Source organism: Acanthochromis polyacanthus, chromosome 11 (assembly GCF_021347895.1).
Source record: "Acanthochromis polyacanthus isolate Apoly-LR-REF ecotype Palm Island chromosome 11, KAUST_Apoly_ChrSc, whole genome shotgun sequence".
Taxonomy (NCBI): Eukaryota; Metazoa; Chordata; class Actinopteri; family Pomacentridae; genus Acanthochromis; species Acanthochromis polyacanthus.
The window spans coordinates 9,134,580-9,157,130 of NC_067123.1; the positions used below are offsets into that span (position 1 = coordinate 9,134,580).

At 37.2% G+C, this 22,551-nt stretch overlaps 1 protein-coding gene and 1 long non-coding RNA gene across 3 annotated transcripts in view; both read right to left on the reverse strand.

Moving 5' to 3' along the window:
* Nucleotides 1–22,551, reverse strand: part of LOC127536272 (uncharacterized) — a 578,171-nt gene that overhangs the window by 445,646 nt on the left and 109,974 nt on the right. The window lies entirely within an intron of this gene.
* Nucleotides 3,579–22,551, reverse strand: part of LOC110956396 (uncharacterized) — a 46,951-nt gene continuing 27,978 nt past the window's right edge. For both annotated transcript variants that reach the window (XM_051956144.1, XM_022201810.2), the window contains exons 9-10: nt 17,226–17,318; nt 3,579–13,388 (exon numbers count right to left, since the gene is read on the reverse strand). In XM_051956144.1, coding sequence (XP_051812104.1) covers nt 12,939–13,388; nt 17,226–17,318 — 543 coding nt within the window. In that variant the 3' untranslated portion in view covers nt 3,579–12,938. The remainder of the gene's footprint in view (nt 13,389–17,225; nt 17,319–22,551) is intronic.

Consider the following 22,551-nt stretch of genomic DNA (forward strand, 5'->3'; position numbering starts at 1 on the left):
AGTTTGTCTGTACAAAATATCTACAAACAAGATGGTTATTAGAAGCCTGAAGCAACAAAGAATGAAAAATGGCTAAGATGAGTTATTGGTTCTGAATCAAAGTATGGTACCAAGTCATTTTTTAGTGCTAAAGTGATCATAATATTCTGTAACTCATAAATCACCCAAACATAATTTCATCTTTTGAAATGTAGCCTATTTGTTCACTGTTATTAAATTTAAAAAAAAATTGTTTTTGCAAGAAGTAACATTCAAGAATTAGCTAAATAAATTATTATACGAATAAACAATGTAAAACAGAACACCTGCATAGATTCAGCTAGAATGGCCGGTATCTAATATACTGCAGTCATTTTAAATCATCATATGCATATATATTGTTCGGTAAAAACCTAAATAAATGAAAGAAATGTGGACTAACTGTGAAGATTTATTCAACCATAAAATGCTTTTCACATTAAACCAGCTGCTGCCTAAACAACACATCTGTCATGTTGCTCTTGCAGACATTTTATCAACTAAATAACTAAACAAGAAAATAAATGACAATAAATAGCTGCAGCCCTGGATTACACTCAGTAGCGTAGTATTATTTCTGATGTTTAGGCTGTATACCTTTGATTTGTCTGAAATCTTTGTTTAGACCAGGGGTGTTCAGAGATCACATTCAGCCCAGTTTGATCTGAAGTGGGCTGGACCAGTAAGATCAGAGCATAATAACCTACAAATAACCACAACTCCATTTTTTCCCCTTTGTTTTCATGCAAAAAAGTACATTCTGAAAATGTTCGCACTTAATGAACTGTCTTTCTGGATAGACAGATAGATAGATTAAACCTTTATTAATCCCACAGCGGGGACATTTACAGTGTACAGCAGCAAATTTTTAACAATCTGGAATTTCTAAAGAAAAATAAGTGAAAGTTTTACAATATTTTTGCCTCAGTTTATCATTTGTGCATTACAACTTATTGATCACAGTGTAAAGCACAAAACATTTCGTCGCACATCTGGAATTGAAAAATATAGTGTTTTACAAGTTCTCAAGGTCTAGAATTTTTAAAAAAAAATTACATTCATTTCCACATCTGTGTAGTAATCCTGACCACCTGAACTGACACAGCACACAAACTAAATGGGAACTATTAAGAAAGAAGGTTAAGTTTTTCCCCTGCCTTCTAAATGTGTAAAATTTACACGTTAAAAAAATGTCTAAAAGTCGTGGCTGTGAATCAACGATACGGTTCCACCAAACCAGTCTCTATCATACTGAAGCTGCTGACTCACATTATGTTGCACAAAGTTCAATATCTTTAAATATTTTCACAGTAAGTATTGATTTTTGCCTCTGTAATTTTTACACTTTGTAAAGTCATCCTGAGGGCCAGATTGGACCCTTTGGTTTAGACTGCCATTAGCATAACTTACAGACAGATTTTTCTATATAACATAAAATAAATTGCAAGATTGTAAAAGGTCTTAAAAATCCATCTTACAATCATCCAGTGAGCTTTAGTCTTTAATATAACACTAATGAATGAAATCAGGTCACTTTGATGCATTAAAACATTTCAGTCAGTGCTGCAAACTTGCTTTTTGCCAAGTCGAAACTTAAATACAGCTCTCAACTTTGGACTGTAATCCTTAAATAGATATAAACTTTTATCCCTCATGCAACACCTGCTCAGTTCCAGATTCACTGTGCAGCAGGACAACAAACCCAGACCTACAGTTGGTTCTTAAGGAAGTAAAATGAGGCGCCGCACAGCAGATGGTTTGGCCCCCTCAGAGTTCTGGATTACATGAAGAGACACAAGACAGCCTGAATCCACAGAAGAACTGTGACAAGTTCTGCAAAATGTTGGAACAACCCATCTGCCAAATACCCTGAAAAACTTACACAAGTGGTCGGCTTCCAGTACAAGTCTTAGATTCAGACTTAATGTGAGCACAGATGAATCAGAAAACAGCCTGCTGGGCTCAGATAATTTTCTGGTGTTCAGAACAGAGGACAAGAAGAAGAAGAAGAAGAAGAAGAAGAAGAAGCACAATGATGAGTAGAAGATGACTTTAATCACAACACATTATACAGGCTTGTTCTATCTCAAGTCATCCCATTTTTAAAACATTTTTTCTCGGTCAATTAAACTTTAATTTGCTCAACCTTTTTAATATATATTTTTTATCTAACAAATACTTTCTGAGATTTTTAAAAGTTGCCACTTCACCCATTTTCAGCACAATTTTTCACACGTTGTAATTTTAGGCTGTTTGAATGACAATATCTCAGAAACTATTAAAGATGAAAGCCTGAAACTTTCACTGTTATTTGTCATCACATCATTGATTCAGAATCTGTAATACTGGACAAGTGGATCAAATAATCTCTGATTATGGGTGAGCTGAAATATGAAAAAGAAAATCCAAGCCATCATAAAAAAAAGGCCCATCTTTGAACTCACATAAAAAACTCACCTAAAAATGCATAATTTTAGAAATCAACTAGTGATATTTTCTAAAACATAAGTAGCTGCATGTCACAATAATATAAAGTAAAACATGCTGAATGTTTTCTGATATGGAATACTTGGTCACATGTTATTTTTGTTTCACTTTCATGACTGACTAAGCCAAGTTGTAAAAAAAAAAAAAATTGCTTTACAACTCTAACTAAAAAAAATAGTTCTGAAATCAGGCAATTTTCACATTAGAGAAAAAATAACAGTTAAAATTTCAGGCTTTTACCTAATTCCTTAGATATTGTGATACTGTGTGTGTTGAAAGTGGGTTGAAAAATTTTTTTTTTTTTAAATCTCAGAGGGCACTTGATATATTAGTCTAAAAAGTCCACAGATATCATTTAAATAACCTTAGCTTACCATCAGCAAAAGTTCCAAGTAAATCAGAGCAGAAGGAGGATTTAAGGTGGAATAACCTCTTCCTCTCTGACTCACTTCACTACATTTATACTCTATTGTGCTATTCTTACTTTGTTATTTCTTGTGGGCTGGACTGAGGCAGTGAATCATGAGCAGAGAATTAATAACAAAAAAACTGAATAATAATAGCTTGGCATGAATGCATCTAAGGAGACAGAGAAAGAATATATTATCATGTTATTGGTTATTATTTGTGGTTATTTGGAGGGAAGATCATACACTGAAGCTTCCTGTTGGTCATTAGCTGTTGTTAGCATCTCTTAAATCCCCTCTGTGGACCAAACAGCCGCTGTCTTATTACACTAAAGTAAAAGATAATGTCGTGCAAAGAAGCTGTGGAGCCCACTCAGCCTATAGGCAGCGCCTAAGTTCATTTATCACAACTTATACTAGCTATTACCTGTGGGTGTATCCAGACAAAGAGCTGAAATTCTGGGACAGAATGTGTTCTGTGAGGAAAACGGATGCTTGCTCCTCCTGATCTGGTCTATTTGTTTGAATGAGGCTTTGCTGCATGTTTTGGAAATGCTTGCTAATCTGAAGTTTGAATGGAAAATACTTGAGTTTAAATGAATGAAATGGGGTGGGTGGGGGAGGGGGGGGAGTGGTGACACAAAAAATAAGCCTTTTAATTTGGTCTGTTGAAAATTCATTTATTGGGAATTATTTATTCATTACAGAAAAAGGAGAAGCTTTACAAAAGTTTGTGCAGGATGCCGAAAGGTCTGAGAGTATAGAAATAATTCATGATTTGTTATTCAGGCAAACAGGGCTTGGCCATGGCAGTACAGTGAAGTATTGTCAATGATTATCCAGTCTTGGAAAAACATCAAATAAGGTTTGAACGTGACAACTTCTTTCAAAATAAAAGCAGCTGCATGTAACAACAACTTTAAAGCAGACAAATCCATGAGTACAACAGAATTTGGTATCAAAAACTTAATGTAATGTCTATTTGCATAAATCTAAACTCACACAATCCTGACAAACACAAACTTCCATGTTCCGATGTTAAATGACAATGAAGCTGAATTTATTTGGATTGTAATTAGTCCAACAGAACTCAACAATTTACAGGCAGAATAAGAACCCTGAACAATATCTGTGTTTGGTTCTGGACTTAAAGCTCCACATCAACTACACTTTGCACAAATTTCAACACTTCCTTGTTTTTTTAGCCCATCGATAAGACAAAACATGTATTTCCCCGTCAAACAGTCAACACATGATTATCTTTGACCATGTTTTAGTTTCTCCTTATGAAGCTCAGACTTCACACTGTTATTATTTCATCATGACCTCAAACATAACGCAAATTAAAGCGAAATTATTCCAGAACATCAAATACAATAACCCTCAATCACAGCTCCAAATAAAACAGAAAATACAAATAAAGCATTGCATTTTTTTTTTTTTTGCAGAAACAGCTACAGTTACAGTGACAATGACAATACTTCTCCTGACTAGGTCATGGGCAGAAATGGGGAAAAAAAAGGATCTAAGTTGGCCTCAAGAACAAGTCTGAATCTGTGGTTTCCCCAAACAAAGAGAGTCAAACTATGGATTTTAAAGTTACATGAAGTAAGTTCAACAAGTGTGATATTTAAATGACTTAAAATAAACCTCTGGAATGGATTTTTATTGTCAGTTAGAATCAAACTACATGTGTTAGTTTTGAAACATTTGAATAAGCATCAGCTTTGAGGTTAATAATCAGCGTTTATGTGCATTAGATTGTACGTTAAAGGAGAATACCAGTGTCATTAAAAGAATACATGCATATTATCTGGCCTTCCAGTATAAAACAAAGATTAAATAGTTAGAATATCCCTGAAAAGATGGAAACAAAGAACATAAAAACATGAATTAAATGATAAAATTACTTCAGATACCATGAAAAAAACACAGACTACAGACTTAGAACATCCCTGCAAAGACGGAAACATAGAACATAAAAATATTGATTAAATGGCAACATCACCTCAGATACAGTGAAAAAATAAAACAAAGATTATACAGTTAGAATATCCCTGTAAACACACATGAATTAAATTCACTCTGACATGATGAAAAAATTAAAACAAAAGATGATAGAGTTAGAATATCCCAGCAAAGTTGAAACAAAGAGCATAAAAACATGAATTAAATGACAAAATTCATTCAGATACCATGAAAAAATGAAACACAAAGACTATACAGATAGAATGTCCCTGCAAAAACAGACAAAGAGCACAAAAACATGAATTAATTGACAAAATTCACTCCGATACGATGAAAAAAATGACACATAGAGTTAAAATATCCCTGCAAAGAGTGAACATTGAACATAAAAACATGAATTAAATGACAAAATTCATTCCGATGTGATAAAAAAATAAAACACAAAGACCAAACCAGATGGAAGCTTGAATGTTTTCTTATTTCTACTATGTGTTGAACCCAACAAGATGTTATAAAACACTGATATTCAACTTTAACTGTCACTCTCGGCTGAATACCAGCAGTCAAATGTGTGTTTTTAGTGTTTTTCAGGAGAAACCACAAGATCAGAAAGGACTCAGGAGGCCTGCTGTACAGAAAAGTGTAATTCATATAATTACTATTATTATTAGCTATTGGCATCACAGCTGCTGTCCCACAAGCAATCTACTGGTCAGCATGCTGCGGTTACACTAACTCTTAGGTTTACACTAGGACAGCAGATATAGGCTATAATATCAGAGTAGGAAGAAAGACTAAGAACAGCTAGAGTAGTTTGTGGTGCTAAATATGATGCTACAAAAAGTCCCGACGATGAAATGTTCAGTCATCCGAAGGAGGTGCCATTTTTCTCTCTTTTTTATCAGCAAATGCACTTGGTTTGGGATGACGCACATTTGTTTCACTGATTATATGATTTTTTGAAATTTTCTTGTATAAAAAACATTCTCAGGTGCAGGGAGTGTCTAAGTGGAGACAAAACAGTTTTCAAGCAAACATGAGTGTGCAATAAAAACAGAGCATCTCAGAGTAGAAGTGCTGCTGACCTGGGATCAGTTTGTCCCGTAATACTGGCCTGATTCGATTTGAAATTTGTGTGTTCATTACTCAGAATGCTCGCCCTGTAAAGGACTGCTCTCTGGCAGCGAGCTCAGAGCGACAGAGATAAGTGGTTTCCAATTAGTTTCTCCAATTATCTGGCATGAATCAAAGATGAGACTGGATTTAATCATAAAAGCCACTGAGCCGAAGTGGAGTGAATTAAAATTAATTGATCTCGGAGTCAGACGCGGCAGTTGACAGTAACTTTGGATATTTTGCGTTGAAGTGAGATTTCTGTTGTGATGGCGGTTTGAGCAAACTGCCACACTGCAGACATCATTTCATGGTTTTTCATTACATTCTTTGGAATTACAGAGAATAGTAGATTAACAGGAGAGCGAATCTGCCCGAACTGAAAGAACATTTTATTAAATCTCCCCCTACCCACACACGGATCAGCACTTCTGTTCTGAGAGGCTTTGTGAGTAGCGGCTCAGATGTGTAATGAAACAGAAAACATCAGACCAAGGATGAATGACAGGAAGTGAAATCCTTTCATAAAGCCTTCGTCAGCTGTGATTGCCTGAACCTACAGAACTATTCTTCCGGCGTGCTGATACCCAAAGGAGGCTCGAGTCCTTTCACCCTGCAAAGCACAAAAGTGTCCTCAAAAAGAGGCTTTATAATGTGTGCTCTGGATGGAGCATTTCATCCTCACTTAAAAAGGAAAAACATATTTGCAAATGTATGGAGCTTTCCAGCCGCAGCTCCACCAGCCTTCTGAAACATCGGTATGTAAATGTTAGAACTTTACTTTTCAATAGAATTACTAATCAATGTTTCTAAATTATTCTGGACTGCAGTTTCTAAAGCTGAGGCTTCAGCCTAGTTTGCCATCATTATTTATCTTGAGTGATATCTGGCACTCCACAGAGGACAGAGTCAATAGAATTTCTTAGCAACTTGTGCATTTAAACAGATAAATCCGTGGTGAAATGGAGATTATAGAATCTCTAAATCTCTTTACCTCGCTTAAGATCGGCTAACATTTTGGGCAGTATGGTAATTTCTATTTCTCTGCCTGTAGAAGGGAAAGAAAAGGAAAACACCCACATTCCTACTCCTTGGGATGCTTTATTTCAAGCTGGTTGCTGCCTTGTAGTCACCAGATGGCAGGATTTTATTCAGATCTAACCTTTCTCATTAATGACTTTGCAGCTTTCTGCCAGATTCTTGATTCTTTGTACCAAGTGAGAGAAAGCTGGAAGAAATTCTTGAATATCATCAGCTAATTGCACACATTGTTTCCCCATTAGCTTGTAATTAAAGTCTGTGCAGTATGGCAATAACAAAATCACAATGTCATGTCTGTTCCTGTCCCTGTGCCCTCTAGCAAAGCCAAAGCTAAAGCACTGTTAGCTTAGCATACGGACCAACAACAGCAGGGCTCAGTGCTAACAAGCAGCACGTCCTTCACACACTAATTTACAAGATATACTCAGAAAATAAAGATGCCAACTGGAGCTAAAAGTGGTTTTCTGCAGTAAAGCCAGAGTAGAAGACTTTTTAGATCCACAATGAACCAGCAAGAAGTTCTATAAAGAAGAAGATGTAATCAAAAAGGGTTCTTTTATGTACCTTAAGTTCTGCTCCAAAGAACTTTAGCAAAAACTTGGTCATTTAAGGAACAATATTCCACCTGGATCTATTTTAATGATAGGATTTTAAAGCAATTTTAAGTTATTTCAAGCAAAAAAAGTCAAATGCAAGAGTTTGCAGCATTTCTGGTCCCTCCCTGTAGATGAAATGTATTATTTTGTGTTCTTTGTCGGACCAAACAACATGTTTTTAGATGCCAGCTTGGAATTTGTTAAACTGATGGGTATTTTTCAAGGTTTTCTGATGTTTTTTTGAGAAAACAGTCTGCACATAAAAAAAAAATCAAATAGCTGTTAGTATCAGCTCTAGCTTTATGCTTTTACCTGCCACTAAACCAAAGACAAACAATTAAAATGAGGAAAATTGAGTACTTTAAAGCTTCACATTAGATATGCGAAGAACAATCCCCTTAAACTAAAGGTTACTCAGCAGCAGGTGCCGCTCTGAAGAACTATTTTAAGTTTTTCCTGGCATGTTTACCAAACCATTTGGACTTGTTCATCTGTATTTCCAGACAGGGCAGCAAACAAGTGTGCTGTAATCTTCATTTTCTGGTATGTTGGATTTCTGTAACTCTCTCTACAGGTGGGTGACATATTAAAGGAAAACCCAACATAAAGTGTTTTAGTAAGGTGCAAGGTGGGTTTCCACTGTGTCTTGGTATTGTTTCTCCAAGTCTTGGGAAATCTACTGGATATTTCATAGGATCTTCCCTCATTTATGTGTTTTGATGATGGTGGTGGAGAACGTTTATCAAAAATGTTGGTCCAAAATCTCATGATCTGGTGACTGCAACGGCATTAACATGTGATAAACATCATTAGCATCAAACCATTCAATCAACCCTCACGCCCTAATTGAGGGGGAATTGTAATCCTGAGAGAATGACTCCTTCCATCACAATAAAAATGACTCAGTAACTTTTACCTCTAAGGACAGTGGATCTGAACAATGGCAGCAAAATCCCTCACAGCCTCACTGAAGGGGTCAGGAGTTCAAGTTTTTCCTTTAATTTGTCATCTGTCTGTTCACTCGTATTTCTTGGCACAATCTTGGAAGCACAGTCTAAAAATAAGCCACAGTATCCAGTTAAATCAACCAAACTGGGCAACTTGGTTCATTTCCTTGCCTCCTACACTGTTTGTGTGTCAAATAGCGCCCCCCAGAGGCAACATCACGCCTTCTAATGCAAATTTCAATGAAAGGATTTCACAGCAAATATGTAAACATGACATGAGCTCATGTTCCCAGCTAAAGGCATCGTTTTCTACCTACTGTGGATGTGTGGTTAAAGGATTGGTGCAGCGTTGTATAAAATCTTGCATAAGCCTTGCAGTAAGAAACGTTAGTATTTTCACACTATACACATGCAGATCACGTATCTTTGTATTTACAACAGTGACAAAAGAGGATGAGTGAGAGTGAGCGATGTGGAGATGTGCTACGCCTGATTCCCCTCTCCGCCCCGTGGGCGTCTCGCTGACATTATCATTAATATTGCTTTAGGTTTCGTTGAAGATCCACCAACCATCAGTTTGTCATCATCAACCTGATATTTACAAGACATGCAGAGTCACTTCAGGGCCTTTTTTTACTGTGAATAAATGTCTGTTTAATTCCCTGCATGAGCAATCCCTATAAAACACTCATACAAAATCAATAATTCAATCACATGTAGGACGGGGTCAAGATCCAAACTACATGTACCTGAATAAGAAAGAGAGCTAGCTAACTTAGTCTTTTTGCTAATTACTGTATTGTATTTACAATAGCTGCTTCTCCTTTTACCCATTTTAACTACAACGTGAAGCTTTTTCCTTTTTAAAAAGGATCACGATTTTGTGCTTTTCCTTTCCAGACATAAAACTTCTATGTCTCTGTGAGTGTTTGGGTCATGAATCTTGCAGACTTTTCGGTTTGACATCAATTCAGTTACAGCATGAGGTAGCCAAACTGCTAACAGCTGCCAACTGCAACAACAACAGTGACGTCTAAATGGGATCCGTGGGACAACCAGAGCCTCGGTGTGATGGAGAAGGCTTTTTTTCAGTGGTGAAGCATGTAATGGATGATATTTCTCTGATTCCCTAAAGGTGCGGCTCTGCTTGTATTCCAGATTGTTCAGAGGAGGTCACACTTGGAACAGCGGTGTGAGACGTCTCATTCTGTGGTTCCCGTGACCTGAATCAACCCTCAGGCGAGGAAGAGGAACCAATTAGTCCTAAACAGTTGTTAGGACACCGATCTTAATCTGATTCTGTTCATGCTTCTTTTTAAATAATCTCCTGCCACTGTTTCCAGCTGTCATTTCCTACAAACAGTTGATTTTGGGGCTAAGTGAGCACTGATTTCATGAAAAAAGGAGATTCTTGAAGAGCAAATCTAAAAAATCCACAGGGAAATCTTCCCGCTCAAAGCTTGTTCTTTCACAGCTTGGGAAACAAAATTGTGATTCTTGTTTTAACACAGCTTTTGTCTCATATTCTTCTCCTAAAATAATTAACAAGAAAAATGTAGGTGAGAAAGGAGAGCAATTAGCAACAAGAAACAAGTGTCACATTTGAGATCTACAGGAGATATTTCACAACTTCAACTAATGGCTCCATTTTGTGTAAAACAGGCTTGACAAAATATTAGGAAGACTGCTGAGTATAATTTAATACAGTGGTTGTATTATTATATTTGTATAAAATAAAGCTCATTTATAGCTCACATGTTGCTCAGCTGAGAAGAAATGGAACCATAAGTCGAACTATTTTCTATACACCGATCAGATGTAACAATAAGACCACCTGCCTAATATTGTGTGGGTCCCAATGATGATGTCTGAACCGTTGGGACCAGAGGACCTCTCAGGGTCTCCTACGGAGTCTGGAAACAGGACGTTGGCATTGGATCCTTTGGGTGCTCAGGGTTGTGCAGTGGAGCCTCTGGGAATCAAACTTATTCCACTGCATTCTGTTGATGCTTGATCAGAACGGGGTCTTGAAAGTTTGGAGGTCAAATCAACATCTCGAGTGACTGTCATGTTTCACGAGATGTTCCGGATTGTTTGATGTTTTTGTGATGTGGTAGGGTGTGTTTTCCTGCAGGGGTAGACCAGTGACATTTAGGATTGTTATTGCATGAAGGAGTGTGTTTGTTCTGGGACAAGGTCTATTTGGGTATCCAAGTTTCATCAACACCAACATCCAAGGCTTTCCATCAGAACACCACATGGTACCAATGTGATTGATGATACTGACTTCACCTGTCAGGGGTCATAATGTTGTGGCTCATTGGTGCTTATCGCAAGTGTGAGTCCTGTTTCTAGTTGTTCGCCTTTCTCATCTCTATCTAGTGAATTTTCGGAGAATAATATGAGAAGCACATCAGACAAAATGCAAACTAAAACCAGGCTGAAATGAGAATCACAATTCTGTCTCCCAAGCTCTAGAAGAGCAGTAAGACTTTCCTCTGGGTGCTGCCAACATGCTGTGGAGCTCTTAAACAAACCAGCAGCATCATTTGCTGATATTTTAATGCCCTTGGATTGATAAAAAGGTTTTCAGAGAGCAACTCAACATGTTTAAAGCGGCCTTCTCTGCTTCAGTGGTTTAACAAATATAAAGCGAGACACCTTTATAATGCTTTTACTGACTTATGGAGGGTTAGATCTCATAAAGCACCGGCGACAAATGTACAGATTCACCATTTGCAGGTTATTAATATTGATTTAACCATTAAATCTGAACTTTTATGCCCCAAGAATGTCCTCCTTTTTCATTTCCTACTTCAATGTGCTCATGTCTCCGTGCTGAATGTCTAATATTGTTGCTCGGTTTGTATGAACACCCTCCTCCGCTCACAATCACTTATTCAGCCTCGTTCTGTTGAGGCTGCAGCGTTATCACTCGCCGATCCAACTGCGTCTCTCCACTCACTTCATTTTGGCAACAACTGGGCTACAATAATCAGAGCTCCGTGAGATAGATTGAGGGGCTGAGATGAAAATAGGAGGCTTTAAATCATGCAAGTCATTTATCTGCTCCCCGAATAGCACCCTGTTCCATCTCTGTCGTCTCTTTTATCACCGCTCCTCACTCGACGGTGTCCGTGAATTGGTCCGTCTGCAAAAGAGACCCAGAATCCAATTACGTTCTCGGGAGCGCTTCCAAAAGTCCCAGAAGTGCTGCACAGTATTCTCTGAATTCTATTTTTCCCTCTGACAGAGCTTGTGACAACTCCACCAAGAGAGAAGGACAAGTGGGGGGGATAAAAACAGACGAGGAAGCTTTCTACAGTCAGCTGTTGGTCTGGTGGGCGTTCATCATTAGTGGGGCTGAGGAGAGGTGGACGCTTCGACAGGGTTTTTTCAGCGATGTGACGCCTTCAAATGTGGCAGATTTGACGACTGAGACGCAAGAGAAAAGGAAAACAACTGGCAGCGCTCGCATCAGTGCTACTCAATCTAGTCGAGCTTGTTTCAGTTTGCAGGGTGGTTTTTTTTTTGAGAAATAATACCTCGAGTAGATCATCCTCATGGATACGGCGAGCGAGTGCTGAAACAAGCACTTCTGTCTGAGCTGTGGAGACGCTGTTCTGACATGCTTGTACTGTTAATAATAGAGTCAGTGTGTGGGTGGGTTGAAATGCAATCATGGCAGAGTTTGTCTGATGCAAGTGAGAGCAGACAAAAAAGCTGTCAGAGGCAACACACTGAGAGTCACCTCCAAGAAGAGATGCTGCTGCTGCTGTTACTGCTAGTAGCCTCGGTTTCAGAAAACAATGTCTGACTGTCAAACTCCTGGAATTTTTTCTGACAACCTTTTGGCAGATGTTAAACTCATTTGATCCCATTTTGGTGTTTTCCTAAAAGTGCTGAGAGTATTTTTCTCCTTTTCATGTCATCAGTAACTTCTTTTGGAGCCTGTGCCTCTTCGGCCCGTTGAAGCCTGCATGCAGTCTAGTCTAATGTCAGCGTTTTCCTGTAGGTCTGAGCTACAATTTTTACATTAATGTTTCATTTAAATGCATGCATTTTCCATACGCACGGAGCGGCTTTGTTCTGTTCTTTTGACAGAGCTTGGGGTTACTCTTCTGCGATTCATTTTTCAGTGCATTTAATTCTGTGTTGTGCATTTTGTGCAATGGCCTTTTTGTTGTTATTTTCTTCTAGGCTATACTGACATCTGGATCCAAGCTTGAATGTTTTGTCTGTGATGTTTCAAGTGCAGTGACGAGGGACTGGGTGGTGTTTGGGTTTGAAAATGTTCCTGCCAGATGGTCGTGGATGTTTAAGGAGCTATATAAAAAAAAAACACACCCTGGTGTTTCCTCTCAGGTGCTCTGAGCTGATTCCTCCTTCTGCCCACCTTCTCCGCTTTCAGCTCCTCCTTCTGTGTGGGCTGAATCCGACTCGGCGGTGCCCCTGGAGGCCGTTCCCGGCGACGCTGCGCCACGCAGGCTGCCATCAGGAGTTCCAGCTGCCAGCGAGCGAGGGTTGGAGGCAGGGCTGGCGCTCATGGCAGAGTCAGGGGTTCTGGTGGCGCTGAGGTCGCCATCAGGGACCACGGTGGCCTCCAGGCTGTCGGAGGGAACCTCTGCTGCCATGGCGGTGGGCGAGACGGCGGTCAGGAGGGGCTTGTGGGAGGCGTAGGTCATGACTGCTTCGGTGTCGCTGTCCAGGGGGATGCCAGAGCTGGTGAACTCCACCCCAGAGTCACTCATCTCCATGAAGTTGTCCGAGTTGAGAGCCTGATAGCGGCCTGGTTTGGACACTTCAAGACCCTACAGAAAGAGAAAAAGTGGCAGAAGAAAAGATGAGATTAGAGCAGAAAGCAAGATGAAAAAATGTAAAGAAGAGAAAAAGGGGGGAAATAGAGGAGACATGAGCAAAATAAAAAGGGAGACAGAACGAAAGAATCAAGTCAAGTAGAAAAAGCAGGAGGAAGCAGGTGGGAGGCAGCAGGATGTGGTGAATACTGAACGGATTCCCCAGCAGAGTGGAGGAGGAGACGGAAAAGAGGTGGGAAAATTTAGGTCAGAGAAAAAACAACGTGAATAATTGATGCACATGTTTCCAGGACCATATTTATAGATTTACCTTCCTCTGCCCTGCAGCCAACGCTACTTACTTGTTACATGGGAGCAATGGAAATGTACAGTACAAGAATAAGACAACTGAATATGGTCATAAAAAATATAGAAAAACAGGATTTCATTGATAAACAAGAGGATAAAACCAAAGAAGGCCATAGATGACAGTAATAGACAGTCTGATAACTGTCTTTAAGAATCTATTTGGTTCATAAAACATCAAGACATCTGGTTAAACTGGGTTAAAGTTGACTAAAAAGTAAAAATCTTTTGTTGTTTCTCATAATTTAAAGCATTATCTTCTAGTATCTTCTTCCAAAATGAAACATGCGACACAATAAAAGTCACATGCAAACCAACAGAAGCTTTACTGCCAGTTTTTCACTTCTGACTGTGATACAGATATCTGGAAAAGCAGCAGTAGTTTTATTCTGATCCAGAGTGCAGCGACTCCTGCAGAATCTCTAATCGGTGGACTTGAAGATATAAAGAACTCCCTGAACCGAGACCACTTTACTTCCTTCACTCCTCTTTATTTCAGTTTGACAAACGTCCTCCCTATAAACCTGAGTCTAATCTGTTCCAGCGCTGCTGCAGCCCGTAAGGTTGATTGCCTTTTAATTACACTTGGCACTAAGGTCACATTATATTGCAGGTAGTTTCTGGTTACTGATCACTCTGGGTTTAAAGGAAAACTTCTCTATAAGCTCACAGACTGTTAGTAATCAGGTTCTGGACGTTTGTCTGCTGCAGCTTCTTCTCTTCTTATATCTTGTCAGAACACTCATTTAACCTAAAACTCTGCTGCTGAGACTCTTGTTTTGTTGACCTGATAACCTGATTTCCATTCCAGGACTAAACAACATCACACATGGACGAGATTTCAGCTTCAGCCTGCAATTCTATTCAGTGTCACTGTAAAGTCTGGTCGAAACTGTCTGTACTTTTATTAAACTTTAATGCACTTTTATTCGCTTCATTTTATTTATTTTTTGCTATTTTATTGTATATCACTTTTTTAAAATTAATTTTTTTTACTTATTTTTCCTCATCTTTGTCTTTTTTAGTTATTTTAGTCAATAAGTTTTAATTATTCTACAAAATCTGTGTGCACTTTATTCAACTTGTCTGCACTGTTGTTATTTCTTTATTTAACAGATTTTTTTCTGTATGTATTTTGTGTTTTAATGTTTTTTCCTTACATTAAAAAATAGTTTTTAAAAAGTGTAAAAATAAAATAATTAAAAAAGGGCAACAAGTGTACCAGGAAAAATATCTTGGAAAATGGTGCAAACATTGTGAAAGAACAAATTATTTTTTGTAAAAAAAAAAATAATAATAATACAGCTTATTTTACAGTCAATGCATCAATACAGAAAATGAATATTTGTTTTGTGATTTTACTGGATATTATTTGCAATTAAAAATGTTTGAACCTTTTCAATCCTTAATATACATTATAATTTATATTAAATAAATATAATATCAATATATTAAATTTACAAATATTATATAATAATATATTGAATATTAATAAATCAGACTAATTTAATGCACATATTTTAATTCTCTGTAAAATGATTCTAATTTTTGCTGATTTAAATACAGAAAAAACATTATTTTAACATTAATTTTTAAAATACTGCTATTTGATGTGGACATCAGGTACAGTTTTGGCCTTCTTTTACACTATGTGTGTAAATTATTACTTTTTCAGTAATTTTACTAGATGTTATCTGTAATTTCATATTCAAAAAAGGACGGAAATCTGTAAAACTGTTAAAAATGATTCAACATTATTTTCTGTAATTTACCAAAGCATGGAACATTTGTCAAATAACAGTAAATTACAGTTAAAAGCTGTTCGTTTTTCACAGTTTACCTAATAAATGCACATCTGATGTTTAGCCTTCTTTAATTTTTTTTTCTACATTTTTTTTTTTGCTCTGCTTCTGGTCTTTATCTGTACTTGATGAAAATAACTGAGCTGTGAAGCTCCTAAAAGCTCCATTATGTTCATCAGCAAGCTGTTGTCTGGCATTTGGTGCTGAGCAGGTAATGCACAGCCTGTTTTTTGCTGTTTTTTTCTGTCTTTTATTGGCTGCTGAAAACAGCTGCCTGCTGGGTGTGAAAATGACACTCTGAGAGCGAACGCTGAGCTGAATGTCTCACATAAAGCCGGGGGGAGCTGCAGATCTGAGTGTTCAGCGCTGCGACTGAAGCTCTTTGAACACAGGCTGTTGTTTGATATGTGGATGTTAAAAAATAAAGATTATAATAACTTCAGGTACAATTGATAGAAGTTTTGCAGCTGTAAAACAAAACAACGTTCTGATTAGATGTCATTTTTGAATGTTTTGAATGCATTGAAAAAAAAAGATATCCTGGCACCAAGAATGCCGAAAAATATGTTGAAAAACTGTGAAAATATGGCAAACATTTGTAAAAATATAGATTTTGATCATTTAAATACAGTAAAACATAATAAGTTTATGGTCATGTGCTGTAAAAGGACAAATAATTATTACTGTAACCACTACAAATATTTCACAAAACAAGGGAAATCTGTAAAATAACAGTTAATACAGTGATTTACCAATAGTTAATATGCAGAAGTTTGTTTTTGGCGAGCAAAGGTGCCCCAAAATATATGAAAAATCTGGCAGGATACTGTAATGATGCCAAAAAAAAAAGTAAACACAGTTAAAATGACAGCAAATATCTGTAAAATAATACAGATATTGTTGATTTACCTACAGTTAAAAAAAGGAAGTAAAAAATAATATTACTAAGTTTTCAAATACAGATTATTGATGTGGACATTATTGACAGTTTTGCCTCTTGTTTTTAGGGTCAATGTGTGAATGAATATTTTTTTATTTAATTTTGTTGGATATTACCAGTAATTTAACCAAGAGGGAAAATCTGTAATATACACACAAAATTAACTGAAGAAATTAAAAATAAAAAATTAAACATCGTTAAAATGACAGCAAATATCTGTAAAGTAATGAAGTATTTTTGTCAATTTGCATACAGTAAAAAAATGTAAATAATAATATATATATATATATATATATATATATATATTATTAATTGTTAAAATACAGATTTTTGATTTGGACATTTAATTATTTACAGGGTTGGCCTCTTGTTTTTATGGTTAACATGTAAATAAGAATCATTTTGTTAGTAATTTAAAAAAACGCTGTAATATAAAGTCCAAATTTATTTTAAAAAATTTAAATAAAAAAGTAAACACGACAAAAAATATCTGTAAAATAATTACATACTTTTGTAAATTTACATAAAGTAGAAAAAATGAAAAAGAAGAAATTATTAATTGTTCAAATACAGATTTTGGCCATTATTTACAGCTTTAGACTCTTGTTTTTATGGTTAACATTTAAAATTTATAATTTCCCCTTAATTTTGTTTAATATTACCAGTAATATCAGCAGTAAAAAACTTCCATTTTTGTGTGTTATTATTTTATCATCTGACCAGCTGCTTGGTTCTACCACTGACCTTGATGGTGACCTCTGTGCTCTCTGATGGTTTTTCACTCACAGACTGCATCAGAGATTCTTCAGTGAACCTGCTGTAAGCCTCGTGGACGACCTGCAGACCCACAAACACATGCAGGAGACGCTTTAAAACGTGGCCACAACATCCCAGCAGCTGTCATCTAATATACATCTACAGTATTAGAGGGACATGGACACGCACACTGAGCACATTTAACCACACAGAAAGCTGCTAAATACAGATATTATAGAGGACTTTATTTGTCTTTACAGTCACGGTGGAGGCTGAGAGGAAACAGAGCCTAGGGGGCTGTAATATTTCAAAACTGTCCATTTCTTTCAAACCACAGGGAAGACAGCATGAGTGAAGGGAAATGACAGATGGAGGAAAGGAGTGTTGGAAAGGTTCTTCAAAAAGTAGCAGAGAAGAAAGAGTGAGATGGATGTGTTGAAAGAGCGTAAAGCAGGTCGCAGGAAAAATGGAGACAAGTTTGAGAGAATGAGGCTAAAGCAGAGAGTTGAGTAGGTGGAAGACAGGAAGGATTTTCTGCATTTTCAAGAAACTGGACATTAGTCAGTTTAAGCAGGGGGATGAGAACACAGACACCAAATCCTGTCTAAGAGTCGTCACTCAGTCCGCTGATCCGAGCTAACGCTTTAGCATGCAATGATGCAAACTACTGAAACTCTGTTCAAAGCAAGAAAATGCTGCACAGCTGTCAGAGGTGAACTGTCAGCTCTTTGCAAACCATACAGAGTCAAACGTGCCGGTTTTCTGGAGAGGTTGATGAAAACGTAATGTGAAATAATAAAGTGGTGTGATTTGTGGTGTGTAAAGGATAAACAAATGAAATAACACGTGATGTGGCTGCAGAAACACGTCCAAAATGAAAGCTGGACACATCAGTTTGACTTGTTTATAATCTGTTACCTCTGAAATCCTGATTCTGTCTCCAAGAAAATGATCATGTCTAAGCTTCAAAAGACTAAGATTTTCTCCTAGATAACAGTATGATGTAGTAGGACACTTTTACACTTTCAAAGAGCCACAAAGTTCAAACACAGGACTTTCACCAGGGAGTGCCTTATGTGGGATGATTATCTTTAAGTTTCATTTTCACTCGCTGTTTAGTTTTGGTTTCACTCAATGGTTGGCTAGGTTGAGGCAATAAAACTATTTGGTTAAGTTTACGATTCGACAATTGCATTTAGCAAACATTGAAATTAATTTCTTGGAAAAGGGACTGGATGAGGGGAATGTTGTTGTTTCCAAAGTTTTGGGTTTGTTTCCCATCTCACCTCTCCAATCATACTGGGGGACTCAACTCCTGCTTATTGTGTTATTGATGGTGACATAGTTTAGGAAACAAGTCACAGTTTGAGTTAAAATATGAAGCTTGTAGCTATAGACTATGTTCAGTGAAAAATGAGCCCACAGTGAGTTAATACAGGATCAAAAAAAGCACAGAAACTACTTTGGCTTCAGAGGGTTAAATGATATCACTTCACCAAATTATCTTCAGTGGCCATACATTTTGAGAAAACAAGGTTCAAAATCCATCTCACACCTCACAGCTGGCTGCAGCATTTTGCATGTTTTAGTAATCCGGTATATACACTGACTAATAACCACAAAGCAAAAACTGTCTTTAGAATGAAAACGCCTCACTTGTTATAGAGAGCCGTCAATTTTGGCATTTCTCTGTGAGAGAGGACAGAACAGATGACAACAAAGTAGGAGGAATGACCGAAGAGACACATCTGAGAGACGGCATGAGTAAGATGGATGTCGAAAAATGTGACACAAGAGAGATCAATTGGAAGAAAAAGTAGAAGAGAGAAGAAGTGAGTCAGATGATGAAGACATACAGAGGACGAGGAGAGTGATGGAAGGTCGGATAGATGGAGGGAAATGATGAGGAAAACGTCAAAGCATGAAGGCAGAAAGCAGCTCAGGGGAAACGTGATTGATCTGAGTTTCACGTCGAGTCCCGAAAGGTCGTCGACATCCTCAAACATGTCAGAGCGACTGACATCGGGGCAGCCGCTGTCATCTCAGCCTCCACCATCAATGCACAAATACACACCTGAAGCTCCCACATGACAGTTTAAACACGTCAGAAAAACACAAATACAGTTTATATTGTACGAAGACGGACAAAAACATGACACCTAAATAAGACTCCACACAAACACTTACAGTAAAGGAGATTTAGGAATGTGCTGCTTTCACATTTATCCAATAAAGATCAGAAGTCATGAAAAATCACACAATGTTTCTAAAGTGATTGGTCTTCCAGTATTTGTCCTATTTACTGACATTTTTATGCTTTTTGTCTAACTCTCTGAATTTGGAAAGTATACTATCAAAAAATAAATAAAAAATCACACACACAAAAACAATTGATCAGAAACTGTAAAAATAGAAATATTCATCAGATTTTCAACTTTCCGACGGTAACTGAACTAATCATATGTGATGTGCAGTTCAGTTACGAAAATTAACCAAATCTGAGCTTAAAATTGTGATATTTCATAAAAATCGCTTTATTCTACATGCCTCGTTCAAAAATTTGTCAAAAAAATAAAGTGTTTGCATGAACCAGGTCCACTGTAGTGCCATAAATGACTCAGCTGCACCTAAACAGCCATGTGACAAAAAGGTTGATAGAAGTGGGCTGAACTGCAGGCAGTGTTTCCACAGAGCAGAGAGGAGACAAGTATGGAAATAAATGTAAAAAAGTAAACATTAAAATATTGCCACCATTTTTTCCCAATATTGCTAACACATATGGGGACTTGAAAAAGGCCCCACATTGATCCCAGGTTTTTTTGTTAGTTTTTTGTAAAAAAAAAAAAAAAGAAAAAAAAATCAAAGCAATTCAACTTTAATTTTTTCTCTCTCTTTTTTTAAAATAATTTATGACATTTAAACTGCCATTCTGCACAGAAGCCATCTCTGAGTTCTCTATATTTCTAGCCATAATGATCTGTTTCCATTGAGGTGCAGGACTTCATATTGCAGTGAAAAATTAGCTAACAGTGAGCTAACATGATACAGAAGCAACAGGGATTATATCGAGTCAACAATTTATTTTTTAGTGGCCAAATTACGGGTTTAACGGTCACTTTTTGAGAGCACGGACACTAAAAATGGTGCTTTAATCTTAGTTTAAATGTCCCTGTATGACATAGTATTCAAAAAATGACATTCAAAACATGAAAATAAAGGTGTTTAATAGGGGTGTGATGAATATCCGTGCCACGAAATTTCGCAGAATGAAAAATGACAAAATAAAATTCAAAGATGCACGAAAACAAGCAAAAAATAAAAAATGTGAAGGGGCGCCGCGCACCACTGAGACTGATGATTTTTGACCCTCCTCGCCTACTTTAATAAAACATTCGCTTCAAAACGGAGGAAGACGAGGTTGAGGAATTTTGTTTTTTTCGAAGAGCATTTATTTTGTTCTCATGCAGCATTATTTTTTGTATGTCTGCATAAGGAAGAAAATAAAGAAAATGAGATTTTTGCATAACTTCCTACTGTTGAGGATTTTCTTTCATCTTTATTTCATATCGTGAGTATTTCGTATCGTGAGCCCTGTTTCGTATTGTTTCGTGAGTTGACCATTTCGTTACACCCCTAGTGTTTAATGAGGGAGTAAATAAATTCTGATTAAGTGAATAACTAATAAAGCATTGTAGCACTACTATAAAGTTATCTTTTTATTGTTTAAGAAAAATAAATGAGCCCGTGCAGCATCAAAGCAGTTAAAAAAAATCGAACATATGAATCAATAAACACACGGTTGCATCCTTTAGTTTTTTACAAAATCTGGAACTCAACATTTACTGAGCAGAAGATTTTACAGTTGGAAAATAAACGAGGCAATCTGTGGAGAGGCTTAATGTTTTCTCTGCATTGCGGTTTCATATTAATGGTCAGCATTCATCAATAAAATATGACCTGTGATGGGCTGGTAAATCAGGCTGTTTAAGCCTTTAGTAACATCAAAAAGGATGTTTGTGCTCCGAGTGCAAGTAAAACAAGTTCAAGGAAACTATTTATTTTAAACATTCACTCATGAATAAAGTAAAAGTAGCAACTGGCAGGTAGAAGAACAGAGTAGTCGTGTGATTTTTCATGATTAGTGACATTTCAGAGTAAATGTAAAAACAGCCACAAGGGCAGTGGCTCACATCATGTCACATATTCATCTAGAGCTTCACTGGAGGACTACAAACATGAACACACAACACTGAATGCAGACAGACACACAAAGAACAGACAGCACACACTCTCTGGGCCAGTAGCTGATTGTTCGGATACAATCTTCTACAAAATCGACTCATAAAACAAATTTAGAGCACGTTAAGGAAGCTTTAAGCAGAGTTTCATCACTACCGCCCTCCTCTCACCACACAAACCACACACAAACACACAAAACCAACACATAACCACACAATATTTACCTTGTAATTCACTCCACACCATAAAAAGAACACACTGAAGTCAGAAATATGTGCATGTGTGCGCGCTTAGCTCGCTCAACGGCACCTTATCTGTAGCGGTGAAGCTTTAATGTCAGCAGTTATCATAAGTGGGCCGTTTATGAGTAACTGCAGAGTTTTTAATCAGCAGTGAGGGGAAAGAGGAAGTCGAGGGGCAAATATTTCACTGATGTGGGATAAGAAAGAGCCACATACGACATCAGTGGGACTTTCTCTGGTCTGATTTCGCAGCCGAAGTTACGCACAGAAACACTGAGGAGACGTAAGCCATCTCAACAGGTCATTAAGCCTCGATACTGGACTTTAAAGATCCCCTCCAGACAGGCCTGCAGATTTATATCAAAACTTTAAATAATATTTTGAGTCTTTCCCATAAAAAAAGATCAACTACATGCTTAGAAATTCTCAAATGAGGTAAACGGCTTCTCCCTTATTGCAAAATCTATAAATATGCAAATGTTTTGAAAGTTTAATGCTGGATACAGTACGCCTCCCACATCACTCAAAGGGCCTTTTTACGATGTGTTTGCAGCTCATTCTTCACATATAAGTCATAGAAGCAGAACACAGCTTCACGATAAAATATGCAACAGCTAAATACTTATGTTGCACCACAGCACCAAAATGAATTAACTCCACAATAAAGCCTGGAAAACTGTCACATATTTCAGTGTTGTTGGTTTATTCTTTTTTTATTAGCTTGCATTCCTGTGTGGAACCATTTTTTGTGGCATTGTTTGGTTTTGTTTGCACTAAAAAACTGCTTCATTTAAACACCAAAACTACTTGGAAAAGATCACACCAGCACTTTT